This window comes from Centruroides vittatus, unplaced genomic scaffold (assembly GCF_030686945.1).
Source record: "Centruroides vittatus isolate TY-2023 unplaced genomic scaffold, ASM3068694v2 contig_19, whole genome shotgun sequence".
In the NCBI taxonomy this organism is placed as follows: domain Eukaryota; kingdom Metazoa; phylum Arthropoda; class Arachnida; order Scorpiones; family Buthidae; genus Centruroides; species Centruroides vittatus.
The window spans coordinates 1,438,519-1,463,184 of NW_027121169.1; the positions used below are offsets into that span (position 1 = coordinate 1,438,519).

At 29.7% G+C, this 24,666-nt stretch overlaps 2 protein-coding genes across 2 annotated transcripts in view; one reads left to right on the plus strand and one right to left on the minus strand.

The window, feature by feature from the left end:
* Positions 1-4,677, minus strand: part of LOC136970114 (ankyrin repeat domain-containing protein 27-like) — a 53,937-nt gene extending 49,260 nt beyond the window's left edge. The window contains exon 1 of the mRNA XM_067264503.1: positions 4,600-4,677. Within this exon, the coding sequence (XP_067120604.1) occupies positions 4,600-4,653 (54 nt within the window). The 5' untranslated portion in view covers positions 4,654-4,677. The remainder of the gene's footprint in view (positions 1-4,599) is intronic.
* Positions 4,678-4,893: 216 nt separating this feature from the next.
* The window catches only part of LOC136970121 (ubiquitin-conjugating enzyme E2 L3), a 42,171-nt gene continuing 22,398 nt past the window's right edge, over positions 4,894-24,666 (plus strand). The window contains exon 1 of the mRNA XM_067264510.1: positions 4,894-5,046. Coding sequence (XP_067120611.1) covers positions 4,960-5,046 — 87 coding nt within the window. The 5' untranslated portion in view covers positions 4,894-4,959. The remainder of the gene's footprint in view (positions 5,047-24,666) is intronic.

The window sequence follows — 24,666 nt, forward strand, 5'->3', positions numbered from 1 at the left end:
CCTGTTGAGAGAACTTTGGAAAATGGCTTTATTAAGATATTAGACAATGCAGAAAAATTTGAAAACTTCATATGGCAAGCCCATTAGTCAGATTCAAACCTATAACCAACTATGGTTTTATCATTTTGTCATTGGTAGATCACTTAGAAAGAAAATTAAGATTAAATTATCTTTGAAGGAGATAAATTGACCTCTTTAAAGAAGGCCTACAATTCTAGCAAGATATGACACCAAACAGAAAGAAAATCTTGTCACTGGTAATGTATCTAATTTTACTTTAGAGTTAACAGTAGGATCAGATTACATCATATTCTTTATATTCCTGCTGTATAAGACCCATCATATAGAGGAATTCTAGCATACTACTCACCACTTTCATATTTGGTCACTGCTTACATTTTACTTAATAATCAGAAGATGAGACAGTCATAACCTCTATATAAACAATGATCTGGCATTTGCATTTGATCTTCAAAGATAATTTGCTATGACAAGCAAGTTATATAGTACTATAGTATGTAATAATTACTAATAATATAGTAATTATTACAGTATAATCATCATTTAAAATAAATTGAAGTGTCTCAAAAACACCTCAAAGTTAATACACCAGACCAGACCAGGGATGAGGAGCCCTTGGCAGATGTGCCAATTGTGGCAAGCCAACAACTTTTTTCCTGGCATGCAACCCAGGCTCACCTTAAAAAATAAATATCAAACATCTTTTCAAAGTTGTATATTTTAACTCAATAGAATATAATTTTATTGAGTAGCAAGGAACTAAATAAAACACTTTCAACTGTTTAAGTAATAATAAGTAATAAGAAAACATCCTATTTCCAAGAGATCAATCTCTGTGATATACTGACTTACAAGTTTTATCCCATTCAATTGTTGCATCATTTTCTATGAGCAATTGCTTTACCATCATTTTATGTATATTATTTGTGTTTTGTAACAAATTTAGTGTTTTTCAAAAGTGCTATATATGTATACTTTGATTTAATTAAATCAATAGTTATTAAAATATAGAATGGAATCATGTTTTATTCATTAGATATAAATTATATTTACAGCAATATAAAGAAAATCGTAAGTTATTGTGAAATTATCAATTTTCAGAATTATGAAATGTTATCTGCACATGATTAGATGGCATGCAGACCCTTCTTTTTCATTTGTTTAGGTAGGCTTATAATTTAAATAATTTAAATAATTTAGATTAAACTGGGAGAAAAGAATTGGCCCGAAGTGGGACTCAAACCCACAACTCCAACTGGGCGCCATAATAGCTGTCAATGGTTATGTCTTTGGCTTATATATGCTGGAAGAGGAGATTGTACCAAAGGTCCAGGTAGCATAACTGACAACACAACCGCACGGTAAGCGGGAGTTGCAGGTTTGAGTCCCGCTTCAGGCTGATTCTTTTCTTCCAGTTTAATCTAAATTATTAATAATTATTAATTTTAATAAGAGATGGCACCTAACACCTACCTCAAGGCTTATAATTGTACTACTTTTTGCTTAAACTTGGTAGATGTTTTGCAGAAAGTGATTAAGACAAAATTTTCTGGTAATTACAATTTTTTCCAGTGTCCGTACTCCTCTTTCCTCAATTTTATATCCTATGATCAAATTTTTATAAAATTGTGTGGTATATACATCAACTAGAATTATATTTAGAGGCTAATAAAAAATTTCCATACTACTAAAAGGATAAAACAGTACAAATTCAATCAATAATTTATTTAATCTTACATGATTTAAAATAAGCACTATTAAAATATTCTTTGATTTCACTGCTCTAGTGTTAATTTTGATTATTTGAAAAAAATTTTCTCAATACTTTAAAAAAAAAAAAAACACCAAATAACTTGCTCCCAAAAATTTTGGTTGGCATCTGAGAAAACTGTGCTTCATAGATTTGATAAATTTTGATATATACACTTAAAAGGATTGCCCATCTCTGCACTAGACTCTTGGTGATCTAGTCATTACTTACACAGAGGGGTATCAGAATAGAAATAGTGCTGGATAACTGAATGGGTGTGTTCGTTTATTCCTCCATGTAACTCCGCGCAAGTGACATCCATTTAAAAATTCCTGTGGAACGATTCCTACATTCCGGCTGGAGTGTGTGCCATCGAACAGCAAAAACAGCTGCTTTGTAGTAGTAGTTTATGGTGGAAAGCAACATGGCATCCTCCATGGCTCAAATAGTTTTGTTTAAGGGTCCATTATGTGATTTTATGAATGAAAATTTAGAAGTTATGAAAGAGCGAATTAGTGCACGCAGTTATGTAAGTGTCTTCTCAAATTTTTTCGAGTGATAGCTGGCATTCTAATGTTATTCGTGGCTACTTTGGATGCTCTGTTGGCAAGATAAACCATTTTATGATTAAATTTTACAATTGAGAACCTTCTTTTGTCTCTAAAACCACATATTTTAAAATCATAGATTCTTCTTTAACGATACTATCGATAGTATGGGTACCACCATCTTTTTTCTTTCACCGTCGTTCCTAAATGCCTACCAACAACAGCACACTCCTATAGTAGCGGAGACGCAGAGTGACCACTATTAACGAACACACCCAATGTGTACAGACCTAAAGGCAATGAGTGATATGACTCATCACAGTTTGATACTGATTCTTTTTGGGGGGCAAATAATACATTGCACTGACATGCAACACTGTACACAGAAACAAAATCCAAGTAAACAGGAAAGAAAAATGTATGACATGATTAACATTTTCATGGAAATGGAAGTGCATAAGCAATCACAATGGGAATATGTTGGATAATTGAAAAGGCAGATTAGTGAAAAAGTATTAATAATAATAAAATCTAATTTCTTGATTAAGATTTGTTTTTATTTTTAAAAAAATTGAAATTACAGTATATGTGCCTAGCATAATAATTTGATAGATCTATAACTGTTGGATCAAATATACTGTAATAACCTGCATAAAAAATGTGACTCATGTGAACCAATTAACTGACATAAATATGATTAACATTTGAGTGATGAATGTTTTTGTAACCCCTTCTGAGCTCTTCTTCGGGCTTCTTTTTAATTCGAAACAGACTGGCAGTTACCATTGAATTTTATATTCGAATGTTAAGAGATTTCAATTACTGTATGTGCATGTGTTCCCTGTAAGATGTTTAAATATGTTCGAATAATATGATGAGTTCGAATGCAGAGAACACCTGCACAAGCATTCCCCTTTAATTATGACTGAAAATTAAATATCGTTGTCTAGTAAAGCCTGTCATACCATTGAAAGACACATCTCCTCCGTAAAATTTGTAGTTAAGTATGTTAACCTGCAAATTATAATCAGTTATTGTTAAAAAACACAAAACCTAATTATAATTTTATTGAAAAAAAGACTGATATTTAGTAAAATGATGACATGTCAACTAATTGTTAAACTTGAAATCATACGTGATGATTAATTATTTTGAGAAAATTCAGTTAAAGTTCAGTATACTTATAATATTAACACTTCAAAATATATTATTGGGGATACTATAGATTACCACCTACGGAATTTCGGGTCTTTGAGTATATATCTGAACTCAGGAGACCGAGACAAGTTCAACGATACCCTACTTTTGGACCGGAGACAAAAAATAATAAAGTTATCATACTTTTTTCCAGCGATTGCGCGATGATAGGGAGTCGCGTCGCTCACTCTGCTAAATCGGCCTCACTATCGCAATCGGGAGTCGCGTCACTTGCCGTTAAAATTGTCTTTAAGTTGACGTTTCCCCTCTTTTTTACTTTGTTTAAGAACTACCAGGCGAATCAATAACTAGTGACGTTTAGCACATGGCGGCCTGTCAGCGGCTCCCCTCAGGGAGGTCAGTCGGGAGCACAAACAGTCCGGAACGGCCGCCATGTTTGTTGCCATAAGTAACATTAACCGAAATGGCAATCGCGCTATGATCAGAAGTCACGTCGCTTTCTTCGCTCTCGTATCGCATGTTTAACCCTACTGGAGATGACTGTAGTCCGACGTCATGGTTTGCAGACTTTACCGCAAGATGGCAGTACTAGCAACTATAGTGTCGTCTTCATGAGAGCATTAAAAAAAGTATGGTAACTTAAAAAGTATGATAACTTTTTTATTTTTCGTCTCCGGTCCAAAAATAGGGTACTGTTGAACTTGTCTCAGTCCCGAGTTCAAATATATAACCAAAGTCCTGAAATTCCATAGGTGGTAATCTATAGTACACCCAGGTAACCGTACACCCATATTATTAGCGTAATAAAATAAAATAAAGTTTGTTTATTTGTTCCATGCAGCCAAGTAATTCTGTTGATAAACAATGTGAAGAGCTGAAATTAAAGTTTTTTATTAAAAGATAGAAAAATGATTTAGCCTCAAAGGAATTATATAACGTATTTTATTAAATAATTTACATTTAAACTTCAAAAGCATGATTAATTCATCGAACATTTAAATTATGAGGAAATAATATTAAATATTGTGTAATTTTAATTAAACAGTTTAAAAGATAATTTATATTATAGTAACAAATCAACAGGGAAAAAGGATTTAGTTACGTTATAATTAATCAAATTACCTGCAACTGTTTGTAAAAAGGGTTAAAATCTAAATCATCTGATTTGGCTGACATCTTGAAACCGATGACGAAATAAACAACTTTGAAAATGAAACAGATTATTTATAATTAAAAATAAAAATTATAAACAAAAGAAATTTAAATTAATAAATTTAAGTTTATAGAATTAAAAAATAAAATAAAATCTACTAACTTTTATACATTCTTTTAAATTAAAAAAAAAATTTTTTTTGAATAACTTAACAAATCTTTTATCTCGAAATTAATTCGTTTATAACTTAATTATTTTTTAAAACAAACCAATTAGAGTTAGCGTAAGTTAAATATGTTATAAATTGTAATTATAAAGTAAAATCGAAAATGAGGGGCGCTTTTATCGTTGATGACATCACGAATGGCATCACGAAAACTCTTATCAAAATGGCAGCAACAAGGAGGCTTCAGAAAGTAAGATTCTCGTTTGAAATTTTGAAAATTCTTTATAATTTTGAAGGATTTTATTATTAAATTATGTTTACATTCAATTAATGCAACGTTTTAAGTGTTTTATATAAGTTTTATACATTATTTAATTGGAAAATTTGTATAGTTTTGAATTCAAAAAATTCACTTCCTAACCTATAATGTAATAAGCCTAATAAGTTGAATTTAAAGAATTTTAATTTCTTTATTTTAAAATTAGAAAATAATATTTTCCAAATAAAATTCTATTTTAGTTTTGTTCTAATTATCATTATTTTTTATTTTGTTTTAATTTCAAATTATACAGGAATGACTCATCATAAAAATTATCATTTAAAAAAATTCAGTTTCTCTTCTGTGTTGTGCCCTGATATAATTTCCTATACACAAAATATGCCTATTTAATACATAAAAGTTTCATTATTTTAGTTACAAACTGATTTTGTACACTGAATTTTCTAGAAAATGCCTTAATTTGTTTAAAATGAGTGCTTTTAATGCTGAAATCTGTGTTTTTGGTTGATTTTAAATGGAGGTGCCCCAACATTTTTCTTGCGTTGATTCCCATATAGAAAATATTTTCAATTGACCCCCCCCTTAAAATTTTTATTTCCGAAAACTTTCTGTAATATATCAAGTAAATTATTAAATCAGTTAATGAAATTCCTTTGTGATTGTTGTTGTTGATTATTGCACTGTTAATGAGAATTTAAGATAAGTATTGTGATTTTTCCACTGACCTCCAGGTTTGTAAAGGGAATTTCTTATTTAAATTCTTACCATTCTTTACTTTGAACTAAAGCTACCTTTGGTTTTATTGTTTATATATAAGTTATGCAACAGAATTCACTGTTAAATTGTCCGTAGACTGCATAGATACTTTTATACAAAATTAGAAGTACTTAAGGCTATTTTCAATTATTGGATAAAATTATGAAGTGTAAGAGGAAACTGTAGTCAAATCTTTTAGTTATTACTTAAAATTCATTTAAAATCAGTGTTTTTAATGCTTAAATATGTGTTTTGGGTGATTTTAACTTGTACTGTTTTTTATTGGATGATGATTCAAACTAATACTACCTTTGAATTAATTTTAATATCCAAATAAATGTTTTGCAACTGAATTAACCTGTAAATTGTATGCTACTTTTTGTAAATGTATTATTTTACAAGTTTGATGATGGGATACAGCAACAGAACACATGGATGAACTTCCAAGAGGATGATGCCTCTTAAGAGAAGCTTACATAGGGGAAATGGGCCCATATTTAGGTGTTAAACACAAAAAAACCTTGAAAACCCCACATGGATAGCCTGTCGTCAGGTCAAACCTAATTATCACTGTTCAGTTGTTTCATCCACTGGGCCACTGGTAGATCTTGCTAAACTTGACTTTCATAAAAACATTCCATTTATTAGAGGTTGTGTGAATTATAAAATGAAATTGTAGTTAAATTTATGTCCATATTTACATGACTGTTATGAATTGGAAATTAATTGATTAGCATTTGTTTTAAGTACCTGGATACTTATTGGTCTATTTCAGACTTTGACTCTTGATTTGTGGTTGCAAATATAATGTTAATGACAAAATATAACTAGATATATTTAGTAAATCACTTAACAATTCTACAACAAACTGTTAGATATAAAAAATTTATTTTATTTAACTACAATGCTATATACTGGTAACACTAGCATTTATGCTAATGTTATCACTATATAGCATTGTATAATACTTAAAATAAAATATACAATAATTTTATGACGAAAAAAATGTTTTGTAATGAAATTGCAAGTAATGCTATGAAAAAAATTGAATGTTTAATGTCATTATGAAATAATGCTACTGTGTGAAATTTATTTTGGTTGAGATGAGAATTAACTTTAGAACAGGTTTAAAATAGATTGATTTTTAAAGGTTTGATGGAGTCAACTCAATAGGTATTGAATCATTAAAAGTGATCTAAATTGTTTTTGTTTATGAATTTGTCTTCTACACTGTTTTATCACACACACACACACACACACACACACACAAATTATATATATATATATATTCTGCCACCAAATAAATTATATATATATATATATATATATAATTTATTTGGTGGCAGAAGTTAATAATAATTAACAAATAACAAAATTGCTAGATCTTGCTGAATAGCCATTAAGAGCTTGAGTAGTGTAAATATTATTCTTATTAATGCTTTACTGACTCATCTATTTACTCATCCATTAAATTAAAAAGAAAAATATTTGGTCTAGAGCAGGGGTCACCAAACTTTTTCAGTAGGCCAGGTAACAGAGAATGACAAGTGCGAGCTGCATAACCATTCTGTTCAATACAATGCACTGAATACACAAAAAATAAAGGCAACTTTTTGGTAAATAAATGTGTTTATCAAAGATTGCCATGTTTAATACTATCTTATTGCTAACGTTGCATTAGCAATAAGATAGTATTAAACATGGCAATGAAAGTTAAAACATGATTGCTACAGCAGACTCTTAATTGTTTTTCTTAGTAACTTCTTCGCAGGTACTTAACACGTTGACTGCCATCTACGAGATGACTCGTAGTTACCGTTTCTGCCTAGGACGCCACCTACGAGTTATATCGTAGTTTGTTTCCTTGCCATATTTGTGCAGCTACGATGTAATTCGTAGTATATCAGTGTAAATATGAATAGATAGCTTCAGGGGCAAGAACAAAAAATCAAGTTTGGCTTACATGAACAGAACATTTATTAATAAATGAACAGAAAATATAATCATAAAAAGTTTATTCAAAATCGAAAGCAAAACAATATTTTTATTGTTTGTGATAATTTATAAAACAGAAATATAAATTTAAACGAACAGAAAATATTATAAAATGTTTATTCAAAATCAAAAGCAAAACGATATTTTTATTGTTTGTGATAATTTTTAAAACAATCTTCTACGCAAAGGGCTGGCTTCTCAAGACAGATTGGACAGAAATAACGCGTTTCTCGGCGTTTTTTAGCTTTGGTACAAATTCGACATGGCTTTTTCAGATGTTGTTTTTTCTGAGTAGATGGGATACTCTGTAAATAGTGAAGCTTCTGCAATTTAATTTTTTTTTAAACTGGTTGAATCTCTTCTCCAATCAACGCTTTGACGAATGCTTTTCTAAACTTTATAAGTTTTATTTTAGAAGAAGTTGCTTTTTGAAAGAGTTTGTGCGCATTATGTATTTATATTTCTATAATATGTAATGCAACCTTTTTGGGCCATCTAATAGTCTTTCTTAGAGCTGTGTAGTACGATAGCATTTGATCTGATCGTCAATGCCAGACATTCCATTATTATAATCTCGAATTATATTCGGTTTCATCGAACATTTTCCATTGCGATTGAACACCTCTACCATTTCAACAACGTGCATGTTTGAAATGGTAAGGACTTCTCGTTTGTCTTTCCATTTACATACAGTAACAGGACCATTTCGCTGCCAAATAAACTCCCCCATCCTTACCAAAAATTTTGTCAGATTCTGAATCACTTAGATTAGTGTAGTAATCAAGTTGTTTTTTAGTCAGTGGTCTTTTCTTATCCATTTTGGGATATTTATAATTTGATTATAAAAATAAATAAAAAATAACACTCTCAAAAAAGACGTAAATGTGATGTGCTCGCTTCTATATCCGATTTATTACTAATAAATTTAGACGCACATCTCCGATTGGCTGTAGCAAAGTGACAGGACGAATCGTGTCTGTGCACGAATTAACTCGTAGTTTGGCTTTAGCGAAGAGCTTTCTGTTACATAAGCCAACTACGAGATAATTCGTAATACCTTTATTTTAAGAAAAACACATTTTATATGCTATTTGATTATTACTATATACTCTGATTAGAGTTTTTAATAATATAATATAATTAAATTAAGTTGGCGTTTTATAACAGAATCCTAAAAAGTCACGTGGCAGTCAACGTGTTAACAAAAAGTGCTCTGATATCCAAAGTCACCGAATTTTTTTATTTCACTGATTTTCCTAAAAATTATATTACTGTCATAGCCAAAAAAATCAGATTAGACAAATTTGGGCATTTTTACATACTTATTTTAATTTTTTCTACATAGTAAGTTTATGTACAATCTATGATATTTCTATATAAATAATTATATTTTAGTTCATTTGTGACATAGATGAACTGATCTTCTGGGCCATAGTTTGTTAACTGAATTTTGCTCTAGGCCAGAAGTTTTCTGTCTTTAGGCAGATGTGGTCTATGCTCTAGGATTTATATTTAAACTTAGATATTACTAATCAAATCATCTATTTTAATGAGTTAATACAGGTATCCCTCATATAATATGATAGTTATGTTCCAAAAAAGTAGTGTTATGCAAATCTGTGCTACGCAAAACAAAGGACTAGTACAAAACATGGGGTTAGGTTCTGAAAGCTAACAAAAGTATACTAAGATAAATATGTTTTAGTAAAGCAATCAATGATGTATTTCCAATCAATAATTAATCAACAAACACAATTAAATGTACTGTATTGTGTATTAATATTAATTTTAGTTAAACTAGAATGTTTTCTTTTTACAAAGCATCTTTATCTGAGCTTTTGTTGTTCTTGATCAGAAATACTAGCAGCATTATCATTTTTTATCATAATTTTTTAAGGATGACAAAATAAAAATGTTATTAATTGGAAATTTGTTCTAGAGGGTTACATTTGTTCAGTTGAGTACTGAGCAATTTTTTGCCTTCCCCTTCTCAGAATTTGTTTGAATACAAAATCGGTTAAAGTCGGGAACAGTTCAAGTACCAAGATAACACTGAATTTCATTCATTATTTTTACAAATAATTACTTACCTGTGGTTAAAAAAGACTAATAACACTTACCTAAAAATGTTTACATAAACTTTACTAACTATAAAAGTTAATCTATAAAAACAAAACACAGTGACAGTCTTAAAGTCTGAAAGCAATGACAACAACACCTGGTTGTGATAGGAAAGCTAGGACAAGAAAGGAAAAAAAATTGCATTATCAGTTTTTATTAAACCTGATGAAAGGCACAAAAAAATTTGAAAATTTCAATATTCTAAAATCATGAGCAAATTTGACAACAAACATGCTTGCTTGAATAAAAAGAAAATATTGAACCAATGGAGTTTTGTTTACACTTAAAAATTTGCGAAATTTTTTACAGGGTATTACCCAAGCTGTGTTAGAGCAAAACTAGAAACTGTATTTACAGGAAATTTCCTCAGTGTTTGAACCATGTTAGAGCAAAATTATATTGTAGAAGTGTCGTATGGGATACCTGTATTTTGAAAAGCATCATTAAACAATCTGACTTGTAGAAGACAACTGAATCTATTTTATTATGTACAAATTGTCTAAATTTGCTTGATTAAGTTGCATTAAAATAGATGTTAGAATACTGAATAAAATAATATATACTTGTAAATACATATACTAATAAAATACATATTTATAAACTAATTGTAAATACTACATATAATATATTAAATAAAATATTATACTCTTGTTAGTATATAATAATGAAATAAAATCATCTACTTTTGTGAATGCTAGCAAATTTACCTTGTCAGTTTTGACAATTCTACTGTATATTTTGAAGCTACAACTTTCAATATTTATTATGATTAATGTATTAAAAAGTCAGAATAAAACTACAAACAAGAGAGAAGCTTATCATATCTGATTTTGTTTTAATTTAACACTATTATTTCAACAGGGACTTAAAAAACTAAGGCAATTTTTAAAACAAGTTTTTGTTATTTATTAAATATTATTTATTATACATCATTATAATTATAATGTTATATCAGTTGGAATAATTAAAAGAAAAATTAGCTTGCAAAACATTAAAACTTTCCATAACTTTTCAAACTGACTAAATTATGAAATCTTAAAGAAAAACAAAAATTTTGTTTGCAAAATTATAGCTCAAGTATTTCATTTTTGATTGAATTGCTATACAATTTAAAATTAATTTAATTAATTGAGAATGTTTAAGGGAAAAAAGCAATAACATGAAGGATTTGAACCACAAAACTTCTGCTTACACACATTGTCTATTAAACTCTCCATCACTCTTCTATATACTTTCATATGTACTGTACTGTACCTGTATATATAATTTACAGTTTTAGCTCTAAATCAGCATTTCTCAAAGCTCTAAATCAGCGTTCACCCCCCTTGTGGGCGGTGAGTAAATCTAGGGGGTGCTGGAGGCAGGGTACTGAACGGTGATCAAAGGTAAAAGTTCCCTTTCCTCTGTCAAACGGATAAGAGGAAACATTGCATTTATGGTTTCCAGATGTTGAGAACAATGTACGGTAAGGACACAAGTGTGAGATTCATAGAAAAGTTTTCTTAAGAATATTTCCAATTCTTTCTCACATGGGGGCGTTGGGTATAACTTTATTCTTTCTCACAGAAATGTAGTTGGGTATAACTTTATGGAACAAAGGGGGCGGTGGATCGAAAAAGTTTGAGAATCACTGCTCTAAATTATATCAGTAATTTAATTGAAAATAGTGGAATTTTAGCTTGAATTCCAACAAAATTTGTCTTACAAGTACAGATTAGACTTAAGCACATTTCTATATATTGATTGTAGAATTTTTGTAGTTTCCTTTGCAACTTAAAATCAATAGGCTTAATTCATTTGCCCATTTTTCACTGACCAAGTGGATATACATACCTTCAAGATAAAACATGTTAATGCTTTCAGTAATGCATTTGTTTTAGTCGTGTTGGACAAGTTAGCGTGGCACTCACCTGCGAGTAATCCTGTCTTTTTTTTTTCCACATTTGAAGTGGTATGATTTTAATTGCAAAGTGATAGTACATATATACAATATTATTAAATGTTTATGAAATGGCTTGATGATGAGTCTAGGGAAGAAAATGTAGGCTCCATCTTCACAGACAGAGTGAGGCTCTCAGTTTGAAAATACTGGAAGTGTCTAGAAAGAAACCAGATCCTCTACAAGCAGCATCAAGAGAAAAGTGTGCATATTGTCCAAAAATAAATAGGAAAACAGCATCCAAGGGTGTAACATGTAGCCTACTGCACCAATCTGCAGGATACCCCATAATAACAATTTAACAATGCAAACAATGCAATTTTAAAAATCCAGACCAAACCGATTCAGAACTTGAATAGAAATTATAATTAAGTTTAACAATTTTAGATATCAATTTTCTGTTTCAGAATTACTTTTAATGTACTGTATTCTAACTGAAGTAAAGTAAAATAAACATAAAAATGTGTATTATTTATAACAAAACTTCCTGATCTTAATGATTTGTCTTGAGAAATTTTACTAAGAATACAAAAATATGTAATGAGCTCACCCTCAAGTAATCGCAATACAAATTCAACCGCGAAGAGTGCCTGGATAAATAATCAAACTTTTAAAAATTTATTTTATGTAGAACAATTAATTTGAATGTTTTACAGTATTATTTAATCTTCAGTTTTAAATTTTTTTATTTAATATTTCATGGAGATAATTTGATAATCTCTAACTGGTTATGAGTGAATCTGCCTAGAGCATGAGACTATTAATGGCATCAAGAAGGCTTTGTCACCTGACAACTGAAGCATAAAAACAATGCAACATAGAGCTGTTAGAGATCTGTATCATAGAAATGCTAGGAATTTGACATGGTTGCTCTTAAGAGTCTCCTTAGTAATTTCTACATAATTGGGAGAAAACCACCTTTCAAAGAACTGTAATTGTGTTTTCAATTTTTCAGTTCTGATAAGTTATAAAGCAAAAATAACCAAGACATTGAAGCATCTAAACTACTGGTAAAAAAATATTTAATGTGCACATTTACTGCTACAAATGGCAATGAACAGAAGCTGGTTTACGTGACAATATTACATATGATATATTAATTATGAAGTTATAAAGTGTTACCAATCAATATCAAATGTAATTTTAATCACAAAATTTTCAAATTATATAAAAACTAAGAAGACTGATATTGTTTGAGCTTCCAGTGCTTGAGAACTTACTGATGGATATTTTATTAAAAGAAATTTCCAAATAATTTCAAAAGAATAAAGAAAAATTTTAAGTTTCTGCCATTCTATATTTAATTTCGATTCAGTCACAATCAAGAATAAATATTTAGGGTAGTTTAAAAATAGTAATAAAGTTGAAACAAGATGATTCATCATCAGAAATAAGTATAAAATACAGAGGTGTTGTCTCATTTAAATCATTTGTATTGAAGTATAAGTGAGTTCCACTACTTGTGTGATATAATGAATCAAATATAACTCTAATATGAATTAAAGGATTAGCAACATAAAAAAGCAAGAGAGATTCTTCAGATGATTATTTAATATATTTACAAGAATATTTCCTTGTATTACTATAGAATTTTTAGTACCTATTTGAATATTTGATTCAGATAATCATTTATACCTAATTTTTGGTGTTAAATTCTCATCCTATAGTTTTATAGTTTATATAAATGGTTTTTTTTTAACCATTCATAAAATAATTGAGATACATGGCTGTTCTATAGTAATTTATTTAGTTTGATTATATTAGTTATATATGATTTTTTAAAATACTTTGATATATTATGACAGAATATCTATTTGGTTCTTGTTCACATCAAATTCTCGTGGAATTTTTTTTGTGGGTCTATAGATAACTTTCTTTCTTTTAACTTAATAAGTTTTATTTACCGGTTTTATACAAATAATAGCTGCAGTTACTATTTTAAACTCCGTATTTTCTCCATATTTATTATTTCCTTTGCACATACTCATTTGATGTCTAATTTAAAAAGTATTTAAATATTTATTTATCAATGTTTGATTTTAAAGCAAAATTATACTTGAAATGACAATTAGTATCTTACTTGATAGTAAGCCTAACTTTCTATGTACCAGTAATAAGAAAATAATTTTAAAATATACTGTAGCTATTTTAGGCTATATTATGCATTTAATACAAAATGAAACATGTAAAAGTTTTTTGTTACATAAATAGGATACCTACCTACTGTAGTTTACAGAATTTACATTGTTTCTCTAAGTTTTCAAAATTCCTCAAATAATAGATGCAGCTACTATTCTAGGTTATCATTTCAAGCTTTAAGGGGAGATGCAGTTATTATTCATGTAAAACAAATAAGTTTTATTCTGAATTTGTTCAGTATGTCTATATTTCTTGTTTTGTATGTTGATCAGGTGTCGACTAATGAAAACTAGTGTATTTTTTGCCCCGTTAACTTTTGTAATTAGTCCACAGTTTTTGACTTCAGGATAAGCAAATAATTGCATACATAAATGTCAGAATTTTAACCAGGAATCAAAATAGATTTCCACTATTCTACTTACAACAGAGTTCTGCAGATTTTGAAATTCTTCAGCGTCAATATCTTGATTTTGATTAAAATTTTAAAGTAATTATAAATTAGATTTCTTGTTTTTAGAATTTTTCAAAAATTACCATTTTTCCTTTCTTATTGAGCTACAAAAGCAAGACAACAGAATTTAACATGAAACAAGACACTACTGATTTTAGCAATGACCCAAATACAGTAGAATCCACTTCTGTGACCTAATTTATTTCTTTAAAAGTATTATAAAGCAAGCAGTTCTATTTCTCATAAGTTCAGAGTCAAATCAAAAATCGAAAACAAAAGAATCCAGCAAAAATTTTATAATGAACAAACATCAGTCTAGAAGAGGGAATTCAAAATACAAAAGCACTGTAATCTAAGTAGGTGATAGCATGTTAGGGGTATTTTTTATTTTGATTCCTTTGTTGTAGAATCTGAAGATGCTGAAAATATTTGTAGTAATTTAGAAATAATTTTATAAAGATATTTTTTTATTCTGGATTATTTTTGTCCATTTTAATTTCTCTTAAATTGAAATTATATTTCTAAAAATAGCATTTAAAGTGTATAATGCTGCATAGATATGGTCAATAAAACACTACATTTGCAGCTGTAGGAGAAAATTTATGTCAGTTTTAAAGTGGTTGGGTCAGTTTTAAAGTGGGTCTGTTTTCCTATCTGTAGTGTACTTTTGTTAATCTGAATTATTGTATGGGATTGTTTAGATTAGCAGTTTTATGAAAAGGAAAGGAAGTCAGAAAGGACTGCAAATGCATTTGCAGTAGAATCCTGTTAGGAAGTTTTTGAAGGGATCACTCTAAAAAAACTGTGAATTCCTTGTGCATGCATGACTTGTACATTTTTATATTTATGTATCATGTCAAAAAACATTACAATAGGAATTATATTAATTTTTAAATCCTGTATTGAATGATAAAACATGCTTAAGCATAGACCAACACATTTATCTTTTTAAAGCTCCTAGATTGTGTGATCAGAATATTATTCCTGTATGTTGTAACAGTATTTAAATAACCTTTAAATTGTTTCTTCTCTTAATTATATTCCAGATAACTAAGGGCCAGAATACACAGACAGATACTTCTCATGTGGAATTATTTTGGTGCAGAATGTGAAAATACATGTGTTGAAATGAGTTAACATGCAGCCTCCACATGTTCCCTCTAAGCTGCGTGGCCACGCACTGTTCAAATTGTTGCCGCGCACGAGAATTTATGTGCCGCGCAGGCGAGCATGCACACTGATATGAATTGTTTACTTATTTCTCACTCTGTCTGCAACGTGATTATTGCTACGTATATTTTGATTAAATACATTAAATCATTGACAAAAGATAATATTTTGTATGGAAGTATGTTTTAAAATAAATTTTAATCTCTACTTTATAATTAATTATTTTAATTTTTATAGGAAAAAATAAGATTTTATATATATATGCTCAGCAAAAATTTTTTTGCTCAAAGAAGTATATGTTCCGCTCATCTACAAAAAAATATTAGGGGGAACATTGGTAGTAATTTTGGTACCAAATCCATCTCCAACTGAAACATATGAACTGGCCTAGTTTTCTGACTTCCATGTGCTAAATGTCTGTTCTTTGTGCACCGGTGCAGAATTCCATGTCTAATTTTACATGCAAAAATCTCCATCTGTGTTCAGGTCCTGAGTGTATTTCTTAAGTAAATGGAAGAATTACTATATTGCTCTCTGCTAGGTTAAAAGAAGATATATTCTCAACTGTTAAACTATTTGAAAGACAGGTTTGATATTTCATAAATCAATTTTTTAATGATTGAATAATTATTTCTAACAATTCTTAATGTCTACCAAATTTTCAATATGAATAATCCATTCTATTTTAGTTTGGTATTTAAACTGGAAAATTTGATGATCTGTTTCAATATACATAGAAAACTATGATGATGATCTTTATATATACATATATAATGAGATCACCACAAGCCATCTAATTGTCATAATTTTGATTGAATGATTTAATATTGACATTCTGACTACTATTTGCTGTATATCATATGTGATCAACTAGAGTCAATATCTTGAATAGTAATAGAATTATATGTATAAATATATCAAAGTGAAATGAGGAAAAATTCAATGAATGATGTGGTAGCATATGATGTTACAATGGTGATGATATCATATAACAATGCTACTATAGTGTAATCAAAAAGCTGGCCATGTTTATTACACTTCTGGTTCTCAGTATTGACAAAATCCTCATATTACTTCTTGCGAGTTATATTTTTTTATTTGAATTCCCTAGTGGTTATCATTCACCTTAGGTTTATTTACTGCATGAACATTGGTTTGATGCAGTTTAATGATTATAGTCATTTTCTTAATATTTTTTAAAATTATTTTTACAAAAGAATTTCTGGGTTTTTATTTACATTTTGGATGGTCATGTGTGCATGATCATATCACATGATAGCCACATGTAACTTACAAGCCGCTGTTGCTTTATAATTTGTTTGTTGTTTGACACTTTCAGCTACTGCAAAATATTCTAAACAAGTAAACATGAGAATCATGAGAATGTCTACTTGTACTATATCAAAATTTATTTAGATTACAATTGATTTACATTGAACATTTAGTGAATTTTGCTTCATTAAATGTAACAAAAGAAACATTAAGAATATAATAATTTGAAGATGAAAAACAAAATAAAAACATCAAAGTCTCATTGGTTTAATAAAATACTAGCTGTGGATGCACCTGGCATTGCTTTGGCTTTTGGGGGGTGAGGGATTGGTGAGATTGGGTTAGATGGTTAATAAGAATAATGGTCTTAGTGACTAAAATGTACATTTATTGACCTGGGTATAGTAAAATTTTATTTTAATGGATTGCAGAATGATGGATTTTTTTCCATGTCTCGCCAAATCAATGTAATTTGACCTCTTTAACAGATCCATTACTCAGAATAACAGATATTTTTTCTAGCCCCATCTATTGTAAACTTTGTGTTTTTTCAACGTTTAGTTAATATTTGGTTGTTTCCAGAAATTTTTAGAGTTGAATGATTTACTTGTTACATCTGGAATATATACAATTGAAAAGTTTTATGGAGAGTCAGTGATATGATTGAGGAGGAGTCACCTAGTGAACATTCTGCTGCTAGTCTAAGTGTAGTGCCAAAATTTAGAGGCTATTGAGTGTTTCCAAGTTGGAAGAACTTTTGATGAGTTTTGGCATAAATTAATAGGCTATAGGTTGACATGGCTAATGGCAAGCAGTTGCTGTATTCTATAAGCAGAAAATCTGCATCATAACAAACAAAAGATTGATAAGTTTTTTAACAGATCATGAAGTCAAGTAGGGTGCTAATGAGCATATGTAACTTGCCTCTTTTTTTGCTTACAGTATGTACAGTTTCTGTCAACTTTGTTGTACACACATATGGCATAATATACAATATTCTAACTTAATTGTTTCTATAGAATAAAGACGAGAGATCTCAAGAGACTGAATAATTTCACTAATAATAATAATACTGATATATGTAGGGGTTAAAAAAAATGGAAATTTTTTTGAATAACTGATATTTTCCTGGATGTGTGAAAGAACTACAGATGATTTTCAGTGGCCTGAGTACTCTGTTAAAACAAGATTCTTCTGTATTTACTATAATGAAACTGCAAAGCACAAAAAAATAGCTTGGGCTAAAGTTAAAAGGAGTGGGACTTTAAGGGTGATCCCACAGTATTTTTTCTAAGATATTGTAGAATATTCATGCCAAATTTGGTGTGAAATATGTTGAATGATATAGAACCCTTTGTCTATCTGGGTCAGGAAAGAGCCACATAAAGCATACTGTGACAGAAAACTGGCTCTAGTAAATAAATGCAAATTTTATGAAGCATCTGTCTTTGACTTTTGTCCATTGTCATGTCTGATACCTGGATGATAGGAAATTGAAGTCATTTAAATATAAAAGAAAGTATTATTGTTTGGAGTTAATGTTATCTGAAGAACTGTGTGTGTGAATAGTTCCACAGTGTTCACCTGTCAGAATCTCAACATTGTGTTGTTAAACATACCACGTATCACTAATCTCATTCTATTAACTAAACCTTTTTTAGTGTCGAGGTTCCTGATTTGCATGACTACAGCTCTAAACTTTAATGTTAACTTACATAGTAGAAGTATAACCACTCCTGTGTTTCTTAGGTAGAGATTTCTATACTGTCCAATATATTCATCCAAATTTGGCATGAATATTCTTTGATGCCCTAGAAGAAATACCATGGGTCTCACCTTCAAGCACCCACAAAACACACACTGTTAGCTTTAGTCGAAGCAATTTTTTTGTTTTGTTCTTTCATTATTGTAAATACTCAGGGCAATAAAGGTATATTTTAGTTACTAAGACTATTGTTTTTATCAGTCTCTTGACCCAACCTCACTAATCTCCCCCATTCCCTCCAAAGCCCAAGCAACGCCAGGTACACAGCTAGTTGTCGTCTTTTTGCATTTCCTAAATTGCAAGTTCATTTCCATTAACTTGTTTATAAAGATGATAATGTATAACAATAACAACTCTGTTATAAAAATTTAAAGTTAAATTATTGAAAAAATAAAAGTGATTCTTAATAAATTCAAATAAAGTAAAATTAATATTAAAAAGTAATGCAAAAGAAAGCAGGAATGGTTAAAGAAAATGAAATCACTACATGGCGTGTGAGTGCCTGACATGTTTCTCCCATATATTTAATGTTGTACCTTTTGGCATTCCACCATGCCTGAACCATTACATCTTGTTCAAATCTGTCTTTGGCAGCATCATTTACCAGAATAAGAACTTTAAGTTGATACATGAATTTATATTTTTTAGCCTTAGCAATTTAGTCAAACTAAGTTGGACAAACTGAAAACCTCTTTTAATTAATATATAGATTTGCATTTTGCAACCATTAATATGAAATTAAGTGAAATTTTTAGTTGAAACAAACCTCAAATTAAAATGATTTAATTATTAATCAGTTAGTGTATTGACTTTTTTTAATCATAATTTATTATTTATAAGAAAGTTGCTCGATTTTTGTTTCATTTTTCATTATTTGTTCAAATCCTATTTGAAATTTATCATTTATAATAAATAAATTTCACATTTATATGACATTTTTAGTAATTAAGAGTGTAAAATTCAAGGATAAGTATTATTTTATGTATCAAACTAATAATTTATTTATTTAATTTTTAATGAGAGTGAGAAGTGCATATTGATTATCTTGTTAAGAATGTAGATGCCTTGCCTAATAAAACTGCTTAAAAGGAAATTTTTCTGCTGCTTTGCCATTTTAAACACTGTTTTTAAAACAACATAAAACTGTAGCTGACTCTCAGAAGCAAAGAGTTTAATAAATTTTACACATACTTTGTCATTTACGGCAGTTGTCTTAGTAATCAGCTTTTGCTGCCCTGGTATTGCAGAGGTTAGAGATTAAATCTTTCTAATATATATATTATGTCATCTGTATATTAACTTATTAATAAAATAGAAAGGAAGATGAGTACCATTGTTACTCCTGATACTAAAAGTGAATTGAAAATGACAGAATTTGATGGATTTGTCTGTATTTTTTTTACTAAAATACAATACTTTCATCTAAAAATATACTAAATAAATCATTTATTTCATATAATTGCATGTAATACAATGATTGAACTGAGCAAGATTCATAATCCTAGTTTTTATTTCTTTTCCGGAACTTATCTTAGATACTTTTTATATACTAGCTATAGACTTGAACTTATTTTTTAATTTTTTTACTCTTAACCTTATTTAGCACTCTTTTTAATTTCTCAAGTGTTATTCTATTAGGAAATAATTTTATTAAAATTTAGCATTTTACATCTGTTACAGGAAAAATTGGATTTTATGTATGAACTATTTTGTAATTAAATTGAAACTTTGTTTTGCTTCTTTATTATTAGATAGCTCATCAGTTCAATTTTGATAATTTTGGCTTTCAGAATTTTGGTCACTGATTTTTAGATCTTGTGCAAGACCTAAGTAAGAAGCTAGACACAGAATTTGGCACAAGTTTACAGAAAATTCTCGAAACATTCAGAATTACAGTTTGGTGTTAGTTAGCCGTTACATCAAAATATGTTTTTTTATTTTCAGAACTCCAAAAATAACGTTTCCTGTATAAAAATTCACTTTTAGAAAATTAACGGACTTTAGTAAAGTTACAATTATTTAATGGAAAGAAGCCAAACTTGCTAGAAATGTTTGGAATAATAAGTTGCTCACAGTTGATGCAAACTTCAGGTATTTCAGAATGAGTGTATAAGGACACCATCAATAATAATAATTAGTTATGCAACGAATATTTGGTTACTATTCAGTATTTGGCCAAATACCTAAAAGCAGGAGTAAGAAATAACAAAAACACAGTAAATTAATCATTTTGGTATTTAGATTTAATGTTATTGGGTTAGTGTTGTTTGTTTATATTTATTTATAACTTATAATCTGCACAAAATAAAAAACAAAATAATATTAGTCGCATGTATTTACAATTTATAATTACAAAGATCAGCACATGTACACACCTATTCGTTTGAGAATTGTCGCATATCTGAGGGTTTGACTCTGCCTATCTTTCTTTTTAAGTGCTTGTCTTTGCTCTTCCCTTTCTCTTTCCTCTATTTCTCTAGTCCACATATGCCTATGCGTACATCATAATGTGTGTGCACGATACTTTCGATTTGTCACTTTTCCATCATAGATTTCCCATTTTACAATTACGTGACTCATAGCCTGGTGATAACGGAGAAAAGAGACAGATAGGATGTCAGTATAAGTCAGTTATGATTTCACAGATTCAAGATAGCTTAGTAGCCCCAGGCTTTCGCCCATGCAGGCTAAGTGACTTTCATTACAAGCATTTGGCTTTCCGAAGTCTATGAGATCAATTATTTGACATTGACGGCCGCCAGTAAGCTGCCTCGACTTCTTCGATTATGTTATCAACTCACTATCATATTTATTTTCACATTTTCACTTCATAGTCCTTCTCTGTTCTTTTTCCGTTATTTACACATGTAGGTCATTTTATTGTTATCCACATTTGATATCATCACTTATCACATACTGCCATGACGCTCCTGTTTATTCGCTACAGCTGTCGAGAATTAACACGATTGGCGAAGCGGGCCAATAGAGAGCAGTCCTTGCCATAATGCAGTTTGTGCACTAATTTTCATACGTGCGTTAATCAAGCCAATAGTTTGGCCGAATATTCAGCTGTTCGGTCACATTCCTGGTCGAATATACTATTCGTTGCAACATTAATAACAACAACAAGGGTTGCTCTGGAAAAATTAAAAATATCGCCACCATTTCATTAGTTTTTAATTATTTTTGCCACTTATTTATCTTCACCAGTTTTACATACTTATTAATGCAAGTGCTGATAGCCTTATCAGTTTGGTGTCTGGATAAAAGTAACATGTTAAACTGTCATAAGGCCAGACATTGTTCTCCAATTGGAAGGAACACAACCTTAAAACACAAATTACAAGGAACACTTTAAAAAATGGGTCCAAATTATAGGACCCATTTTTAAAGTGTTTCCAAAAATTGGGCCTCTGAATATTTAATGTTAAGAATGAAACTTTCAGACTTGTAAGCTAAACTGGTGGTTTTTAATTAGACTTTGTAGTGAATAAATTAAATGTGCCTCCTCAACAAATATGCAATAATTACTGTTAATACAGAAAAGTGTACATCATACAATAATTACTATAATACAGGTACTCCTCACATTACAACTGAGTTCCGTTCTGACGACTACGTCGTTAAGGAAATTGGTCGATAAGCAAGGAGCTTGCCTTGGAAATACAGGTATACCTTGAGTTACATCGCTCTCGAGTTACGTCATTCCCGATTATACGTCATTTGTCAAAAAAGTATATGGAAAAATAAAAATCAAGTTTAAGTCAGTTTATTCAGTTTAAATCTGTCCACCACAAACACTGAAGTCGTAATATCACTAGAAAAGCGTTAAAAGCATATAAAATCATATTAAAATATGCCCATTTACAGTAAATGTTAATATAATCATCATAAATCCTAGAGAACAAAACATGAAAGCATCTGTGTTTCTGTGTTGTCGTCTTATTTAGCGGTCTTTAAGTGCTCATTATTGGCGTTCCCTCCATTATTGGCATTTAGTTATCGACGTAAGTCGAAACGACGACTTACGTCATAACTACACAAGTAAATTCAACTTATGTCGTTTTTCGACTTACATTACCTCTCCTGGAACCAATTACCGACGTAAGACGAGGTATACCTGTATAGGATTGTTGTAAAATTATACAAAAAACTTCAAATTTATTCATAAAAAGACTATTATAGTACACTATTAGCCTATTATAGTATGTGCAAGCCTATTATAGTATGCTTAGTGTGCATGTCTCCATTCGCCACTGACCAACACTCAAGCTGAGAAAAGGGATTCCCCAAATTGCAGGTCGAAACTTGATCGGTTGTAAGTGCGAGTGGTCGTTAAGCAGATAGGTTGTAAAGTGAGGAGTACCTGTACCATGCAATAATTACTGTTAATACAGAAAAGTGTACATATAATTCAGTGTTCCCCATAAGTCTGAAACCATAGGAGTTGTGTTGATCTTAGTACCATGCTTTACCTGTAAAAGAATAAACAAAGTAAAGAGAAGTAAATTAGGGCTATTTTGATGGTGGGACTTGTGGTCAGAAGTTGCCAAAGAGTTAACAAGTTGCATCCATATCATTGTGTGCAATTGGCATGTTAAACTCTGAAACTTCTCATCAACTGCAGGTCTCCACCCTCAAAATATCTTTAATGTTTCTCCATATTTAGTAATATGTATTAAGTGTGATTTACATTGGATGCAAAGGATGCAAAACATAATAAAGTGAAGACAGCTATTGAAAAAATGTGAGCTTATTTTTGTCAGTTAGTGGGTTTACACTATAGCTACTCTAGGATGCATTGGCATGCACAAACCAGTGAAAGCAATGTTTTTATCTCAACTAGAGTTTTTGGCTCAAAGCAGGAATAAAAAATGGCAACCAATAATTAAAAAGATTCATATTGAAAATAATACTGGTAGATAATTTCAATAAGACTACACGACACACTTGAACAAAAAAAAGAAAGTTCATGTGTGACAGCTATGTATTGAAATTTTTAAAATGCCATCTACTGGTAAAAGTGCAAAACTATAATTCACAATCATGCTTACTGTCACTTGCAATGTGAAAGAAATTCATTTTGTTTGCCTTGTTTGCTCTGTTCGCTCCCTTTTCATCCAGCATAAATCATACTTTACCTGTAAAAAGGAGTAGACAAAGATCAACCCGACTCAAATCATTCCAGACTTATGGGACACTCCGTAGTATAACAACAATAAGGTGATAATTTCTGTACTAATTTATTGATAAAATTCAGTTGAAAATGATTATCTGTGATACTCTTTAAATGATGTGATTTTCAATATCAATTTAAATCTTTAACTTCATGTATGGTACCTCTGTTCAGACTTCTCAAAAATAGTGTACAAGATCATATAAACATTTCATGTTTTATATAGTTGAGGGATTAAAATTCTTAAAATTGAAACTATATAAAATGTCAAGCACATTTTGTGGATGTGCATAAAATATTCTCTATTTAATGTAAATATCACATGCATTTTTTAACAGTTGTAGAAATTGATAAACTGGATGTGTTTGTATATAAATAAATAGGGTAAGTGCTTAGTTTGGGAAGCCAGAAACATTAATAAAAAAACATTTTCTATCAATTATATTATCATTTTTGGCATACAAATACAGCAAATAATAATTAAAATACAAATTTTTTTTGAACAAAAATTGATTTATCTTTGTTTCGAAACAAAGAAAAATTATATTGTATTAAAATATTAATTACATTCTATTCTGGTGTGTTGAGATGGTTTTATAATTGATATTTATTAAAGTTTGACTCCCAAAATAAGCAGTTATTTATTTTTTCTTTTTACCTACAGATTATGACAAGCTTAATCATTTTCCAAGAATAAACTCTAAAATGCAGAAATCTTTTTCAAATTTATAAAGACTGTTTTGAATATATTTAGCACATTACTTTATTTTAAGTTTTTACAAATAGTGTTTTGCATTAACATTAGT